This window comes from Elephantulus edwardii, unplaced genomic scaffold (assembly GCF_000299155.1).
Source record: "Elephantulus edwardii isolate Elephantulus edwardi_28Jun2011 unplaced genomic scaffold, EleEdw1.0 scaffold00244, whole genome shotgun sequence".
Classification (NCBI taxonomy): domain Eukaryota; kingdom Metazoa; phylum Chordata; class Mammalia; order Macroscelidea; family Macroscelididae; genus Elephantulus; species Elephantulus edwardii.
This window is the reverse complement of record NW_006399994.1, coordinates 2,545,258-2,564,553: the sequence shown is the minus strand read 5'-3', so window position 1 is coordinate 2,564,553 and position 19,296 is coordinate 2,545,258. Positions and strand designations below refer to the sequence as shown.

Below are 19,296 nucleotides of genomic sequence, written 5' to 3'. Positions count from 1 at the left end.
TAGAAGAAGAAAAGTAAACTGAGGCAGTGTTAAATATGATAATCGTCAATGAGTTTGGAAGCAGGAGTAGTATCCACTTCCAAAAAATCACTTGCCTCCAGAAACCCTATAAACCTGAGGAAAGGATGAAAGTCATGCAAGTGTTCAGGACTTTTGTTAACAGGGTTTCTATGAGTCACCTACAACTCGATGGCACTTAACAACAACAACCTCAAACTGGGAGAAGGAGAAGGGCGGGAGGGGGGTAAAATGTGCAACAATGAATCTAAATCTAAGTTCATTGTTAATGTTCATGAAAAATCACAATTAAAAGAAAATTTTCTTTTTTAAACATTAAAACGTTAGCTGTTTTAAGCTGCCAGTTATTCCATAGGAGAAAGATGGGCAGCTTCTTCCCATATAAATTTAGAGCCTTGGAAACCCAATGGCCATGAGTTAGAACTGATTAGATGGCAGTGGGTGAGGCTGGCACAGGGTGCAAAACCATAACAACTTCTTAGCCATAATCAAACCTCTTGAGAGAATGTCTTGCTGGGTCTGAGGATTCAAGACCATTGTCTTGGGGGACAATAAAGGTCAATTAACACAACTTAGTTCCCAGAGGAAAATGTTCTACATCTTTTCTTTGATAAGCAGGGACTGAGCTTTTGAAAGCTTGTGAGCTGCCAAATAAGGTGCAACTATTGGTCTTTCCCTTCAGGAGCAAAGAAGAGTGAAGAAAATCAAAGTCACATGGAAACAATCAGGGTAAAAGACACTGACCAGGCGAACTTCAGCTTCCATGATCCTGAGATCAGATGGTACCCAGCTACCATTATCAACCACTTGGAATGGGATTCTATCAGAACGTCTTGGATAGAGAGGAAGAAAAATGTTGAAGAAAATTGAAAATTCAAAAACTGTTAACACTGAGTAATCAGATAAAGACTGGTGGAACCCTCGAGCCTATGACCCTTAGACACCCTTCAATCCTGGACTGAACTCACTCTTGTGCCTCAATTTTCAGTCAAACAGCAGAGAGGTCTCAAAGTAAATATCTCCACTAGGGAGGTATGCACCCCTTAGAACAATCAGCCACTTGAAATCAGAAAGGTGGCATTTGCCCTACATCAACGTGTAGAATACAGGAAAGGTTAGGAAAGGAGGGATAGACATAAGAAACACTAAGAAGATCATTCTAGTTACCTCAGAGAGTAAGAAGGTAGTATAAAATTAATTAACAGATAAATAATACTTACTGAGATAGGTAAATAAAAAGGCAATATGGAATGAATGGATAAGGAGACACTATGTGGGCATTATACTTAATGTTCCAAGACAAGATGTACATAAACAATTGACTGGAAAATGAATATGCTCTGTAAACTTTCAGTCAAGTCACAATAAAAAAAAGGGGGGGGGGAACGAACACTGGGAGGGAGTGGCATAAGTGATGTGACATGAGGATTGTAATCAATGACCTGAAGTGAAATTTGCATGGAAAACTGGTTTTCTCTCTACACCTTTACCCAATTCACAATAAAAAGTTTCAAATAAAGAAGTAAATAAATAAACGGCAAGGACTTTGGAAAAACACAAAATGATGACTCTATTTCATACCCACTTCTTGTTATTTACCAGGGAGCCAAAACCAACTAGCTGACGGTCCAGCAGGTTTCCAGAGACTGAAAATCGCATGGAGACTGTTTCTCTTTCTCCTGTGGAGCAGCTGGTCGATTCAAACTGCCTGCCTTTGGATTGGCCACTCAACTCCTTAGCCATGAGACCACCAGAGCTCCCTTTATTCCTGCCAGAATGACTATAATCAGAGACAAGAAATAGAAATTGGGACTCTCATCCACCACTGGCAGGAATGTACAATGGTACATCCACTTTCGGAGAAAGATCTAGCACTTCTGAAAAGGTAACCTGAAAAGTTACCATATGCCTCAAAATGTGAAAACACTCCAAAATATTCACCAACTGATGAATGGGAAAACAAAATGTGGTATATCCACCCAATGGAATATTATTGATTCTTGAAAAGAAGGAAGTTCTAGTATGATGTATACAAGGGATCAACCTTGAAATATTATTGTCAGGAAATAAGATAGTCACAGAAGACCACACTTATACATTCCATTTATATGAAATGCTTAGAGTAGACTAATCCACAGAGACAAACGAGTGGTTGCAGGGGGGCTAGCAGGAGGAGGATGTGGTGACTGGCTGCTATCATCCACGTGGTTTCTTTTTGCAGTGACAAAAGTTTTCTGGAATTTGCTAGTGGTGATGGTTACGCCACTTTGTGAATATACTCAAACCACTGAATTGTACACTTGAAGAGGTCAATTTTGTGGTACGTGAATAACACAGAAATTTTTCTTAAATATATTGTGAGAGAAAACAAAAAATTCAAAGGCTGTGAGTACCAGAAATACAAATGCTAGATTGAGTAACTACTCCAAAATTCACCAAATTTTGAGAACAAAATTTGGAATACTAGAGTGCACATGTCTAAAAGTTGTTGTTTTATGCCATTACGTTGACTGTGACTCATAGTGACCCTATGCAAAACAGCTCTAAACTCTGCTCCCTCCCATGCCAATCTTCTTGTCTCCAACACACCTATCCTTATTACCCCAGTCACTGAATCAAGCCACCTCATTGAGGGTCTTCCTCTTTAGCACTGTCCCTCCACCCTTCCAAGCATTATGGCCTTCTCCAAGGATTGATCCTGCCTTGCAACATGTCCAATGTATGTCAGATGAAGCTTCAGAATCCTTGCCTCCAAGAAGCAGCCTGGTTTCACCTTCTCCAGGATGAGCTTGTTTGTTCTCTTAGCAGTCCATGGTAACTATTCAATACTCTTCTCCAGCACCATAGCTCAAAGGCATCAATTCTCCTATAATCCCTAGTCATTGTACAACTTTCTGGTGCATAGCAAGTAATTGCAAAGACCATGGCCAGTATCAGGCACACCTTAGTTTCCAGACTGATGTTGCTCTTCAGTACGTTGGAGAGGTTTCTGACAGCCAACTTTCCCAATGCAATTCATCTATTAAGTTCCTGGCTGCTGGTACCAAGAGTATCAATTGTGGAGCCAAGCAAACTAAGGCTGTTAATAATCTCAATCTCTTCACCATCTATCATGATGCTGCCAATTTGCCTAGCAAACTAAGGCTTTAACAATCTCAATCTCTTCACTATCTCTCATGATGCTGCCAATCATCCCAGTGGTGAGAAACTTTGTTTTCTTGATGTTGAGCTTCAATCCATATTGAAGGCTGCAGTCCTTGACCTTTTCTGCAGCAAGCACTTCAGATCCTCCTCAATTTCAGCAAGCAGGGTTGTGCCATCTGTATAAAGCAGACTTTTTTATGAGTCTACCTCCAATTCTGATGCCACACTTCTCCTCATAGAGCCCAGCTTCACAGATAATCTGTTCTGCATAAAGGTTGAAAAGGTATGTAGATAGGATACATCCCTGGTGTATACCCTACCCAATTTTGAACAGTGCAGTGCTTCCTTGCTCTGTTCTAACGAATGCCTCCTGGTCCAAGTATAGGTTTTGCATAAGCACAATCAAGTATTCTAGGATTCCCATTCTTCTCAGAGTCTGCTATAGTTTCTTGTGATCCACACAGTCAAATGCCTTTGCATAGTCAATGAAACACAGATAGACATTCCTCTAGTACTCCCTGCTTTCAGCGAAGACCCATCTGACATTAGCTATAATATCCCTAGTAGTACAGCCTCTTCTAAACTCAGCTTGCACATCTGGCAGTTCTCTGTTGATGTGCTTTTCCAGTTGTTTTTGGATAATCTTCAGAAAAATCTTGCTTGCATATGATACTAATGACACTGTTTGATAATTTCCACACTCTGTCAGATCACCTTTCTTTGGAATGGGAACAAATATAGATCTCTTCAATCAGTCAACCAGGTGGTTGTCCACCAGATTTCTTGGCATAACATGGTGAACACATCCAGAGCAGCGTCTATTTGTTGAAACATTTCAACTGGTATACCATCAATTCCTGAATCATTGTTTTTTGCCAATTCTTTCAGAGAAGCTTGAATTTCTTCCTTCATCACTGTTGTGCAAGCTTTACGAAGAGAACAGACTTCTATTAATTTTTGGCCAGTAAGGGCTTTGAAAAGAATAATTAAAAAGTCTATGCAGGATTGTACTAATAATCCAAAAAGTTTGCAAAGAAAGATGGCTGAATCTTTGCATGAATCTGAATTAAGTAATGTTACATTAAAAGATGTTAAAGCTGAAGTTGAGAAACAGCCTTTGTCAACTTTAGAAAGAGATTATCAAAAGGGAGATGTCATTGCTGTTTCAGTTTGGCAAGTACATTATTTGATCTCATTAGCTTTAAAACCATTATGGTCTGAGGAGATGTCTGAAGAATTAGAAGAAAAAACCTCTTCAGAAGAGAGTAATTGTGAATCTGATAGAGAGGGGGATGAATTTCCTCCACCTCCAACTCCGGAGGAATTGAGCGATATAATTCAGAATGAGAGTCCTTATGAGAAATTAAGTAAACAAGTTTTGGAACTTTCTAATAAAATAGACAAATTGGGTTCTTGTAATGAGATATATTATCAAAGTAAAAATACAGCTCCATCAGCAGCAACTGTTCCAGACTCTATGTTATTAAATTATATGAATCATGCTCCGGTGGGAGTGACTACTTTTAAGAAGCCTTTAACAGTAATGTCCAGAGCTTTGCAACAAGCGAAGGAAGATGATTTCTCTAATTGGGGGAAAGGAGCTTCTGTATTTCCAGTAACAGTTCAGGATATGCCTCCTGATCAAGAATACCCCCAAGGTTATCAATTGTATCAACACCAGTCATTATCTTATCAGACTATTAAGGAATTGAAGCAAGCCATAGTTGCTTATGGTATGCATTCTGCCTATGTAGGAGGCATATTACAACGATTAGCTACAGAATTTAGATTAATTCCTTATGATTGGGAGTCCAGGGTCAAGATGGTTTTGGAATCTGGAGCATATTTACAGTTTAGAACTTGGTGGACTGATGAAGCTACAAATACGGAGAGAATTAATTTATCTAGAAATCCTCTTGTTAATATTACTGCTGATCAATTGTTGGGGAAAGGACAATGGCTTGGAGTATGAGCTCAATTACAATATGATGATGCGGTGATAGTACAAGTAAGGCTTTGCTGTATGCAAGCCTGGGATAAAGTAGAAATTTCAGGAAAGGGAGATAAATCCTTTATCAAAACAACACAATCTGAAAATGAAAAATATACTGATTTTCTATCTCGATTAAAGGATGCAATTGATAGAGCAATATCTCAACCCGAGGTTCATGAGCTTTTGTTAAAAACTTTAACATATGAGAATGCTAATTCAGAATGTCAAAAGGCCGTCAGACCATTGAAGACTCAGAATGCTTCCCTAGATGAATATATACGTGCATTTATGGACATTGGAACTAATTCTTATCAAGCCGATCTAATAGCAGCTGCTTTAAAGGGAACTTTAGATTTGTCTCAAACTAAATGTTACAATTGTGGAAAATTAGGACATTTGAAAAGAGACTGTTGGAAAGAAAAAAGGGAAAGTAGAGATGTAAAGAAAAAATCCACAGCTTCAGGGCTCTGTAGAAAATGTGGAAAAGGATATCATTAGACTAATGAATGTAGATCTTTATTTGACATGCGGGGAATAAATAAGATGCTGAATAAAAGGACACAGGGGATTGTTAGTTTTCAAAAATCTAAATTTAATCTTTCAAGAAAAGGATTGAGATATCAAAATTTGTAATGAGGGCCACTGTTGCTCATGCTCTCCCCTTAACTTGGCTAACAGAAAAAGCCAATTTGGGTGGAACAGTGGCCCATTACTAGAGAGAAAGTAGAAGCTTTAACAATATTTATCAGGTCATATTAAACCACTAGTCCTTGCAGCTTTGCAATGTTTGTAATAGAAAAGGAAATCAGGTAAAGGGACTAATTGGATACTATTAGTGAAAGTAAAAACTTCACCTTTGCAAGCAGATATTATACAGATGCAAATAAGATGGGTTATGCAGGTTATACTAATGGTAAAGATAAGAAAGTAGTGAAAACTAACTTTACTTCTGTTCAACAGGCTGAATTATATGCTGCTATTACTATGTTATTGCAGGACAAGCTATAATAGAAAGGGCTAATTTGACTTTACAAGTTATGTTAAAAAAACAGAAGGGGGGAGATGGGATATCATCTCCTCGAACTCTTTTACAAAAAGCCGTATTTACTTTAAATTTTTTAAATGTTAATGGAAAAGGAGAAACTCCAGCTGAAAGACATTGGGTATTACAATCCTCTAAAGAATTGAATCAGCCCATATATTATAAGGAACCTCTAACTAATGAATGGAAAAAGGGATTTGTTATTAGGTGGGGGCGAGGATTTGCTTATATCTCTACAGGATCAGAACTGCTGTGGGTGCCCTCCAGAAATGTGAAACCCCAAGATGAGTCAAAAGAGGCCACACTTTGACAAGGACGAAGCTGCAGAATGGCAGATAATACCAGCTATTGGGGGCATATGTTTCTAATACTCTCTTGTTAAAAGTTGTTCATTGGCTTTATAAAGTTTTGGGTAATAATATATCTCTCTAGTAGATGTTTCAAGGATATAGTTTTCATGGAGATATCAGTAGCAACTTCAGATTATCCTGATATTCCTCCCTGTCAGTTGCTTCCTTTATCATTCTTAGAGTATGGATACATTAGGAACAATGCTGAATAGAGCAAAGACGAGTTTTAATTAATACTTCCTATAGAAGCATCATTCACTGGAGCCTTGTTGGTTCCGCTTGTCAGCAAAGAAACATCAAAAATTTAAGTTAGAGTAAGGAAGGCAATGGATTTATAACTGCTCATGCTAATAACACTATCTCATGGCATGGAGGAGGAATAGTGGAACTGTATCCACATTTACAGTATTCTTACCAAAATAATTCATGAAAAATAGGAACTGCATTGGAATATGTATCTCTTTGGACTGGAAATTATTGCACAATTATATTGATAATATTACTAGCCTTAAACTTAAAAAAATATATTACTTAAAATTATTTGTTTAAATTTTCCCCTCTTTTAACAACTGGGATCTAGAGGGAAGATAAAATACCAGAGAATGGCCAAAATTATTGGGGCAGCTATTGCTGCCAGTTTAGGGCCTGTGTCAGGAAAAGGAAGTCTTACTCATAAACAGTGCCACCCAAAGGTAATAAAGGAGGTCAGAATTGCTTCCACTGTGGAAACCTGGGTCACTTCAGTATAAAGTATCACAGACAAAAGCCACAGAAAGGCAAGGGGGTAGAGAGGAAGCTCCCACTCACTAGCTTTAAGTGTGAATCTGAAGGACACTTGGCCAAGGGCAGCCCACATCAGGTCCTCGTGGCTGACAGGACTGACAGGCCCCAGATCCCAGCTGGAAACAAAGGAGGATACTTCAAGGACTCAGATCCTCGATACTTCAAGGATTCAGATCCTCCCAGAAGAGCCATGGGTGAGCATTAACATTGTAAGTATATCAGTTTTCTCCTGGACATAAGAGCCTAATTATTCAGTCTTAAAGCCTTCTCAGATCCATCTCTTCTCACTGTTCCTTCCTTAGTTGTTGGAATTGATGGAAAACCTCATAACCAGTTCTTTACTTCACCTCTGCCTTGCATGTGGCCTTCCTAGCTATAAAACAATCCAATGGTAAATGGAAGCTGGTCCAGGACTTAAGAACAATAAATGACATAGTTGTGCCTCTACATCTTGTGGTTCCTAGCCCTTTCACTATAATAGGTAAAGTGCCAGCCAATAAGACTTTTATTTTAAGGATTATCTTCCCTCTGTAACTTGATTTGTGTCATTGTTAGAACCTCTATTTGGAATATTATTGCTTTTAATTTTTGGCTCATGTACTTTTGACTTGTTAGTTAAGTTTGTGTCTTCTAGGCTGCAACAGTTCCATGATGCATATCAAAGGACATGAATTTGGATAAGAACAATTGATAACAGTGTATCTAAATTCCAAAATCAATATCCACAATAGTCTATGTGTTTCCTATTGCCAAAGGGGCCCCTTAGAGTAGTGAGAGAAGATCTTCACCCTGAAACCTACACCATCCCTTTTCAGGAAGAAGTAGCTAAGAGAATCTGCCGCCCCCTTTTCCTTATGTATCAGGGTGAAATCTCTCTCAGGGAAGAGTAACAGGGAATGGCAAAGAACACACCAATAAAGGAGATTAATCAGAACTGGCTTTGACAAGCACTGTGGCAATGGGACAATTAAAACAGATTTCCAAGGAATATCCAATCTGAATCCTTCTAATCATATGGGGATTTTTTAAAGTATTTCTTTAAGTCTACTATGTTTAATCTGTTTTATTTGTTTGTTGGTATATAAAGGATGGAGAAAACCAAAACAAGCAAGAGTGAATCAAAGAAGAGAAGATGCTAGTCTAGATGATAACATGATAAAAACAAAAGGGGGGAATATGGGAAGCCAAACTTTATACCAAACATTATATGAAAAACCTTGTTCAGGAATTGAAGGAATTACAGATTTTTAAGTTAGGATTTCTCTTGTGGCAGATCTCAGAAAATGAGTTGTTTGTTCCCTGCAGACAGGAGACAAAAAAGGCCCCCCCTACAGAGGGAGTGTTACTTCCTGAGCTAGAGTTCACCCTGAGGCATCAAGGTAATACTTAGGGCAAATCAAATTCTTGCATTTGTGAACCTCTCCCTCCTGAGTCAAGCAGAAGGTTTTCAATAGAAAGAGCTTGGCTTCATTTGCATTGAATTCTCTTTGTGATTTACTTCCTGATAATTTTCATTAAAGATACAGAGAAGCTTGGCTTGGGGTCTTTAGTCAGAACTGTTGGCCGGCCCCGTTTTATGCTCTCTGCTCTATCTCATTCCTGGCTGTTTGTCTCATTATTAATAATTATAAAATTACTCCATTCTTTGGGACCCTCGGTCTGCAACACATCACCACAGGCTCTTGTTCATACATTGTTTCATTAATTTCTTCTGTGTCCACCAATTCCTTTTGGTACAATGACTCTGTATGCTCTTTCCATCTTCTTTTAATGCTTCCTGGATCATTTAATATTCTGCCCAAAGCATCCTTAAGTATTGCAACTAGAGGTTTGAATTTGTTTTTCAGTTCCTTCAACTTAGGAAATGCTAAGAGAGTTTGGCCCTTTTGATTTTCTGACTCTGGTTACTTGCACATTTCACTGTGATACTTTACTTTGTCTTCCCGTGCTGCCCTCTGGAATCTTCTGTTCAACTCTTTAGTATCTTGATTTCTTCCTTTGCTTTGGCTTCTCAGCACACTAGTGTAATATTCAGAGTTTCTTCTGACGTCCATCTTGGTCTTTTCTTCCTCTTCTGACTTTGTAATGACCTTTTGCATTCTCCCTGGATGATATTCTTGATATCCTCCAACAGCTCATCTGGTCTTTGTTCATTAATGTCCAAGTCCTCAACCCTGTTCCTGAGATGGTTTTGAAATTAAGGTGAGATACACTCAAAGTCATATTTTTATTCTTGTGGATTTGATTTCATTTTCCTCAACTTCAACTTGAACTTGTGTATGAGTAGTTGGTGGTCTGTAGTTTTCTTCAGAATTTTATCATAAATAAAATCTTTCATTTAAATCACTAATTTTGAATTATTGATATTCTATGTTTTTAGGAGTCTGCTCTGTGCTAAGCAAATTACTTAATCACTTATTTTATTTCATCTTTTCAAATATTTACCTGTTTTGAGTCATTATATTAGGAATTCTTTTCCTCCATTTAAAAAGAAGACAATAAGAAACAGAAGGTAGAAAATTTTCCCTCAAACACCTGCCTTTCTGACATCAAAGGCCACACTACGGACTCCACTACATTCCAATTAATCCCAAATGGGTTATTTCTAACCAGTTTTTTTTTTTAAATCAAAGATAAATGGAGAAAAAGGTGGCAGTGTAAAATAAATTGCATGAGAATGACTAGAAGGACAGCATCTTTTTTTTTTTTCCCCCCAAAGTGGTTTGTACCTCTCCAACCCTGCACAGATTTCACATCCTGCTCACCCACTGTCTTACTTGACCTGCCATAACCACCATGTGCTGCAGGTAAAAAGGTCTCTTTATGTTGCTTTTGTTGGTTTATACATCATACTCAGTGAAAACGAAGAGCTACGCTTACCTTTATAGTAGGTAAAGTAGGTACCTTTTTGGTACCACTTTTTAGCAACTGCTTTACTAAAAGAGCCCTGGTAGCAGAATGATTAGAGATTTCAGCAGCTCATCATAAGGCTGGTAGTTTGAATCCACCAGGAACTCTGAAAACAATAAGGCCATTGATTCCTGGAAAGATTGATGGCTGTAGTAATTCTGTGGGGCAACTCTGCTAGGGGCTGTTGGGGTCCTATGAGGTGATACCAACTGAATGGAAGTAAGTTTTATTTTGGGCGAGAGTTTGCTTCATTAAATAAACTTAAAAATGGTTTTCACAAGTTACATCATTTCCTAACTAGACTATAACTCAGACCGTCCCATATGCTTTGCCTCCTATCTTCTATTCCAAACAGCTTAAAATAGGAAAATCTCACTAGGGTTGAAGTCTACACTCCGGAATGCAATACACAATCTGCTGGCCCATTGGAGTCAACATGAACACAAGCTTCATGACCATATCGGCAGCAGGCCCCTTCAGCCGACAGTAAATCACCTGGAAGTTTAAAGTGAATTTTTTATATAAAAGGGGAAAGGAATGAAATATCAAGTGTAAATAAATGTGAAAAGTGGATGTTATTATTGTTATGTGCTGTTGAGTTAGACAGACCCATAGCTGACGCTCTGGCGGGTTTTCAGAAGCTGTTAATCACATGGGAGGAGACTGCCCATCCTCTCATACCTTGTGCTTTGAAGTGCAGCTTCTTACCACTAAACTACCAGAGTTTCTTGAAAAGGGGTTAGAGGAGGAATAATTATCTTTTTTTATACCTGGAACATCCTCAGTTAACACTCATAACATTTTAAACCTAAGTGATATTATCCCCATCTTACAGATAGAAACACAAAGGTCCAATGAGTTAAGTAATTTCTCTGATATCAAGTAAATAGAAAATGGTAAAATTCAGGTTTGAACCCATGCTTACAAGGTTTCAAATTCCATATTTTTTCCTCTATACCACAGTTTCAATATGAAAACTATATGTGATTGCTTACCAAAGATGACATCCTGTCTTTTGATGACATCTTTCTCTTGTCTACTACAAAATGAAGGATCGACCACAAGACTCCAAGACTCCGCTTCAAATTCTTTGGCATCACTGCTGAGGTCGCTCCACATAGAAGAGTCCACAACATCTAATACACATTCAGGAAAAATAAAGAAAAGGCCAGAGTTGCAACACACATGACACAAACAGAGCTTCTCAAGTACAGTGCTTATGGATTCATTTCAGTAAAATAACCTGCTGTGGACACAGAAACCACTAAGCCAAAATACTACTGATGGGTAGTTGACATATCTCAAAGCAAGAATGTTGACCTGATTCAAATCAAGAGATGGCTTTTCATTATTTGCCATCACAAGAACATGGAAACAGCCCAAATGTTCAACTACAATTGAATGGATTGAGAAATTGTGGTCCATTCACATTATGGAATACTGTACAGCACTCAGGAGCAATGATTTGGAAAATTACCATATAACTTGGGAGAGACTGAGGGACATTTTGCTGAATGAACTAACTCAGTCTCATAAGGACAAATACTATATAAGACCACTATTTTAAAAACAGAAGAATCATTAGTAAAACTTGTATGGGGATCCAAGGAGGAAAGGAGTGGGAATAGAGGTGTGAGGGTGGGCAGGGGGGAAGCCATAGGATGGTATAGCATGGTGGGTAGAGGGAAGGGGGTAAAGGAAATATGAAAGATCCCATGAGGATCTGGAAAGACAGGGTAATGATGGGCATGGTTTAACAGTGTTTGATTTTCTAAAACAAAATTAATAGAATGATTGTATGAAACACAATGTGAATGAAGGATGGTGTAAAACAGAATATATACTAACTTTGTATCCAGACGAATATGAAACTTCAAAAAGGTATAGCTTTTCATGAGTCTTTCGTTTGCCTGCTTCAGTTCATCCTATTTTAGTTTTGTTTTAGAACTGACAATGTTCTAACAGACTTTAAAACACACTGATTTCCTTTGCCCTAGGCTATTCTGCACTATTTATTAAATTCCATATCTTGTCTAGGTCCCCTGATCTGTTTTTCACTTGGCTTGCTGCTTTTAACATGAACATGAAACTGACTGAAGAATCTGAGGTCATATATGAGTATAAGTTTTTCTGACAAAATGAGTTCACATATGGACACACACATGCACAACTTTCAAGAAAATAAAATCCTATTTGCCCAAAGGGCTCACATTAAAGAGATTCCAACTCCAATGCAGTAATGTCGAGATGACCATAGATTTAAAGGACTTAAGTTTAAAATATATACAAAAAAAAATCGATTCCCAGGGCAGAGTCCATTTCTCTCCCTTTGACTATTGACCTTTATTTAATTGGTTTCATTAATTTTTTATATAGTTTTCAAGCAATAACTGATACCCCAGGTTAAGTCCTAGTCAAATAAAAATGCTGGCATGGTTGTGGAGAGACTGGAACCCTTATTCACTGTTGGTGGGAGTGTAAAATGGTGCAACCACTATGGAAAGCAGTGTGACGTTTTCTCAAAAAGTTGCAAATAATCTACAACCAGGAGAAGATAAAATAGATGAATGGAACCTTCTAAGAATCAAATCCCTATGAACATCTAAAAACTTCTCCAACAGGGTAAAAAGGGAAGCCACAGACTGGGAAAAAGTGTTTGGTAATGACATGTCAGATAAGGGACTTATATCTAGAATTTATAAAATACTTGAGCACCACAACAAGATAAAGGTAAATAATCCAATTGAAAAATGGGCACAGGATATGAATAGACACTTCACCAAAGAAGACATTCAGATGGCCAACAAGCACATGAAGAAATGTTCAAAATCCCTAGCTCTAAGAGAGCCACAAATCAAAATAACTATGAGAAATCATCTCACCCCAGTCAGAATAGCAAAATTTAACACAACAGCAAGCAACAAATGCTGGCGAGGTTGTGGAGAAACTGGAAACCTTATTCACTGTTGGTGAGAATGTAAAATGGTGCAACCACTGTGGAAGGCGGTATGGCGCTTTCTCAAAAAAGTTGCAAATAGAGATACCATTTGACCCAGCAATTCCACTACTGGGAATATACCTCAAAGAGACCATAACTGACATCCAAGTAGATATATGCACATCCATGTTTATTGCAGCTTTGTTCACAATAGCAAAGAGTTGTAAACCTAAGTGCCCATCAACAAATGAATGGATAGAGAAACTGTGGTATATTTGCACAATGGAACACTACGCTGCATTTACAAACAAGGAACTCATGCAGTATTATTATCAATGGGTGACTCTCAAGGACATTATGCTGAGTGAAATATCTCAGTCACAAAAGGACAAACCCTGCACAGTGCCAGTGCTGTAGAATGGGACTGACATCGGGGTTGGGGTAAGAATGAGAAAAACTGAATGAATTATGTATACTGCACTGAAACAGATGAGGGACTGAATAATTTAAAAGATATGTATGATAGGGTATTATGGTTATCACAAGAGTCCACAATTAAGGTTGCATAGTGGAATGTACTTGGGGCTGTGGGAGGGGTGCGGGGGGATTGTATACCAGGGAGGGAGTCTTTCTTTTACTTTTGAAAGAGAAGAGTGGACTGGGAGGCAGGGGGAGAGGGCTGGGCGGGTAGAGAAGTGCAGCAATGAATGAATGGAAATCCAAATTCTCTGTAAATGTTCATTAAAATTATTAAAATAAACATTTTTTTTAAAAAAGTTGTAAATCGAGATACCATTCGACCCAGCAATTCCACTACCGGGAATATACCTCAAAGAGACCATAACTGACATCCAAGTAGATATATGCACATCCATGTTTATTGCAGCTTTGTTCACAATAGCAAAGAGTTGTAAACCTAAGTGCCCATCAACAAATGAATGGATAGAGAAACTGTGGTATATTTGCACAATGGAACACTACGCTGCATTTACAAACAAGGAACTCATGCAGTATTATTATCAATGGGTGACTCTCAAGGACATTATGCTGAGTGAAATATCTCAGTCACAAAAGGACAAACCCTGCACAGTGCCAGTGCTGTAGAATGGGACTGACATCGGGGTTGGGGTAAGAATGAGAAAAACTGAATGAATTATGTATACTACATTGAAACAGATGATGGAGAGAACAGTTTAAAAGCAATCTATTATAGGGCATTATGATTATCATAAGAGTCCAGAATGAAGGTTGCAGAGTGGAGTACACTTGGGAGGGGGCTGCGGTGGGGGATTGTGTACCAATGAAGGAATTTTCTTTTACTTTTCAAAGAGAAGAATGCACTTGTCGGGGGGTGGGGGGAGCGGGGAGAAAAGTTCAACAATGAATGAATGGAAATTCAAAATCTCTGTAATTGTTCATTGAGATTAATATTAAAAAATTAAATTAATTAATTAAAAAATACACTTTAAAATTTATTTTATTCTCTCAGAAAAAGAACACAAGAGATGGGGATAATTAATTAACGAATGACAGACTTTTAAGGGAGGCTTCTATCTAAATTTAACCAATAGCTGTGAAACCTTGTTTCTTGGTGGTTGGATTTTTTGAATGTGTGAAACATTTAAACACACACATACACACTAAGCATATAATGTGGTTCATTCTCTTCACTGTTTATGGTACATCTTTATGAAAGACATTAATTTAAATTATGCATGAAATCAAAACAACTATGAGATATCATCTCACTCCAGTAACTATAGAAAAATATAACAGAGCAGCAAACAACAAATGCAGGAGAGTTTGTGGAGAAACTGGAACCCTTATTCACTGTTAATGGGAGTGTAAAATGGTGCAACTACTTTGGAAGGCAGTATGGTGCTTTCTAAAAAAGTTGGAAATAGAAATAACATTTGACACAGCAATTCCACTACTGAGAATATATCCAAAGAAATTAGAACTGCCACCCAAACAGATATGTGCACACCTATGTTTATAGCTGTGTTGTTCACAGTAGCAAAGAGATAGAAATAATCCAAATGCCCATCAACAAATGAAAATGGGTAGAGCAGCTGTTGTATATTCACACAATAGAATACCATGAAGCACTGAAAACCAAGAAACTCATAAGATATTATACAAAATTGGTGACCCTGGAGGACATTATGCTGAGTGAAATATCTCAGCCACAAAAGGACGAATAATGCCACTGACATAAGGGTTGGGGGAACTAAGAAAAGAGGGGATAAATAATGTACTCTGCATTAAAACAGATGAGGGAGAGAATTATTTAAAAGGAATGAAGGAATGTATAATTAGGTATTAATTGTTTGACAGCAGTCCAGAATAAGAGCTGTATAGCAATGTGGACAGGGGGAGGAAAGTACGGGGAGAAGAAATTGTACAACAATGAAAGAATTTTTTTTCAAAGAGAAAAGAGAATTGGAGAGGTGGGTAGGGAGGAAAATGTGCCACAATGAATGAATGGAAATCCAAGTCCTCTATAAACTTTTATTAAAATCTCAATTAATATTAAAAAAATTAAAAAGAAAATAAAATATGCATGATATTTCCTTGGCCACTAGTTTCCTCCAGGGTTAAATTTTAGAGTGTTTTTATAAGTAGAAACTAAGAGACATTATAAAATAAAATTGTTTTTTAAAGAATCAAAGAAGATGATGCCCTATGCCCTGAGGGATATGTCTTATGGTAAATGCTTACAGAAATGCAAGGAAATGCAAAAGTGCCTTCTCCTCACCTTCCATTATAAAGGACTCTGTGGAAGGAGAAGAGCCCACGGACTGAATCAGCTCATCAGAATGAGATCTGCTTCTCCAGTTGCTGCTGTCATTCTCCGACTCCAAGGATGCCCCTGACCTCCTAAAAGGGAGGAGAGAGAGAAATGAGGCCCAGCAGCAGATCTCAGCCAGTAAGGTGAAATAACACACTGAGCCTTACCTGTCCGGTGTGGTGCCCGGAACGCTCCGGGACAATGCATGGGTCTGTCCTCCAGTTTCTTTCCTTCCAGTGGGCAATCCAATGGGGATGGACGAAGAGGAGTGCAAGGAGAGACCAGGCTGTGAGACATCTCTAAACGAGGAATCTGGAAATCAGAATGGATGCTTTCGTAAAAGGACACTAATTACACCGACAGGCAGCCACTCAAAATCCAAAAAGCTCAACACTTAAAGGGCTCACATCCAGTGCGTCGCATGCTCAACCGTGAAACCAGCCTTCCTGCCATAGCCTGACACCTGTTTCAAATGCTCCTGCCATTCCACGCCCTCCTGGTACCCAAACTGCAGGTCTGCTTCACCCCATCCATCCGGAGACTACTAGAGTCAGAAATGACATAAACAAGCAGGAAAATGGAATGGGGAAACACCAGTCCAGCTCTCCTATAAATTTCTGCTTGCACTCCATAGAGCCAGCTTTAAATAGAGGCAAGGTGTTATTAGCATTATTATTATTAGAATGCACATGGTGCACATAAACATGCACAAGCACACTCAGAGTGTCAAGGGAATGGAATGAAGCTGGAAGACTGTATTTGGAGGCACAAGACTTTGAGGTAAATGGAATCTGTGAGAAGAACCTAACTATCTTCTTGTACATGCTGAAACTGAATGGCATTTCAATATCTTTTTGATCACTTAAAATACTTTAGGCATGGGCATATTTATACATGGTATGTGCTGTAGACTACTCTGAGAGAGAATTTAATCTTCTCATATAATAGTGTGGTGCCATAGTTTCTCAATCTATTTGTTTGTGGTTGGACAGTTGGGCTGTTTCATGATCTTCGGATGGTGAATAACGCTGCTATGAACATTGGTGTATAAGTCTCTGTTTGTGCCTTAGCTCTCATTTTCTCAGGATATATTCCAAGCAGTGGAATAGCTGGGTAATATGAAATTTCTACACTTAGCTTTTTGAGGAAAATGCCAAACTGCTACATGATGGAACACTGTGCAGCAGGCAGCAGCAATGATTTTGTAAATTACTAACTAACTTGAGAAAGACTGGAAAGCATTATGCTAAGTGAGCTAATTCAGTCCCATAAGTACAAATACAGTATAAGACCATTATTGTAGACTGTGTACGAGGTTCCAAGGGGGACAGGAGAAGAGAGGGGTGAGGATGGGTAGGAGGCTTAATCATAGGGTCACACAATTTGATGGGTGGAGGGAGGGATGAGTAAAAGAAATGGGAAAGACCTTGTGTGAAAAACAATGTATACGAACTTTGTAAGTAAAACTTTATAAGTACGCACTAAGAATTTTATCTAGAAAAAAAAAAAGAATAGTAGAATAGTGTGGTGCTTAGATTTTTACTCTGGTGGTAAGAATCTGCACTACAATGGCAAAGGCACAGGGTTGGAATCCACCAGCTGCTCTGAGGAAGAAGAATGGGCAATTGCCTCAGGTGCAATTTACTGCCTCTGAAAGCCCACTGGAGGGTCAGCTATAAACTGGTTCCAATTAAAGGACACACACCAACAACAATAATATGGCTGTAGCCTACACAAGGCTCAAGGAGAATGAAGGGAAATGCTCACATAGGCCCAGGACTTCATTTTCTTCTTCTGACTCCCTCATAAGGACAAAAATGACATGGTGCTGCCTTGATTCTACTATACTTTCTATTTTTATGTTTAATCTTTTAAAATTGAGAAGTATTTTTACCACATATGTCATAGGGACTCTGTGTTAAGGGAGAGGAATAAGTCACAGCTGACACATACTTTAAATGAACTAAAAGGGGCCTGCTTACCCTGGGTAACTTCACACCCAGTGGCATGTTATACCTGTCTACATAACAATCTCCTAGTTAAATCAGCGGGAGAACTTCAGCCAGATGGATTGACACAGAGACTACAGCAATGGGATCAAGTGCCAGAAATGATGAGGATGGCACAGGATAGGAAAGGGTTCAAATCTGTCATTCAGATAAGTTGTATGTGACACGATGGTACCTAATAACAACAATTCAAGTGGGGTTTAAAATATTGCTTCTCGATGTTACAGCACTGAAATGAAATGTTATCATGTGCTTAACATGCTGACCACGTGCCAAGCAATGTCATTTGAGACAGAGAAAACTGGAAAATGTTCCACAAGAGATTAGTGTTTAGGAGATGCTGAAGTGGCTGCACAGGCATTGAGGATTTTTGTGAGACCTACATAAATGTCAGCAGCTTCAAATTCAGGGGAAGAAGTCCCATAACGATTATCAATAACAACAAAATCGAAACAAAATTAAGCCAAAAAATTCCATGATGTTGAGTCATTTTAAATATAGAGGATCCCATGGAGAAGTTGGTGGGCTTGAACTACAAACCTTTTCAATTAGCTTCCTGATATGTTATACACTAGGCCACCAGATCCTCCTAAGTTTAATTATATGCAAACTAAATATAGTATACTTGAGGATCTTATTGTCATCCTAAAGGTGTTAACACTATGCCAGCCTCAAGTACAGTTTCTTTGAAGAAAACATATCAGTAAGAGAAATGAACCATCAGACTCACATGGGTGTTGATTGCCTATCTTTCTCACCAGGGAGCTCTCGCTCTCTCTCAGTGTGTTTTAATCCTCCTAGAGATTTAATACAAAATATCCATTTGGTCCTTACAATGCAAAAAGTAATAGATTGGCAGACATGCTTAGCTAACCAAAAGGTATGCCCAGCACATATTATGAAATAAGCAATACTTTTGGGTTGGCAGCCCAATTCCTTACCACTAAGCCTCCAGAACTCCATAGCATCTTAGAAGTGAGGCAATATATAGTATCTCCTTCTTAGGTGTTTTTCTAATGCAGGGGCCAATAAGAGTCTATGGACTCTAAACTAGAGGATACTTTTGTCTCAAAGCACATGGTACGCATATGTATAGATAGGCCTCTATCAGGAAAACATAAAATAGTTGTTATTATATACCAGAATCAACCCATAGCTGACCCTCCAGTGGGTTTTCAGAGACAGTAAATCACATGGAAGGAGACCGTCCATCATTCTCCCATGGAGCAGCTGGTGGATTCGAACCGCATGCTTTTTGGAATTGCATTGCAGTTTCTTATAGGCCACCAGAGCTCCCCAACATAAAATTATGCCTATT

The 19,296-nt window shown here is 38.5% G+C and overlaps 1 protein-coding gene across 1 annotated transcript in view; it reads right to left on the bottom strand.

Moving 5' to 3' along the window:
• ARHGEF28 (Rho guanine nucleotide exchange factor (GEF) 28) overlaps window positions 1-19,296 on the bottom strand; it is a 217,976-nt gene that overhangs the window by 94,340 nt on the left and 104,340 nt on the right. The window contains exons 11-13 of the mRNA XM_006899033.1: window positions 16,137-16,281; window positions 15,937-16,064; window positions 11,236-11,376 (exon numbers count right to left, since the gene is read on the bottom strand). Coding sequence (XP_006899095.1) covers window positions 11,236-11,376; window positions 15,937-16,064; window positions 16,137-16,281 — 414 coding nt within the window. The remainder of the gene's footprint in view (window positions 1-11,235; window positions 11,377-15,936; window positions 16,065-16,136; window positions 16,282-19,296) is intronic.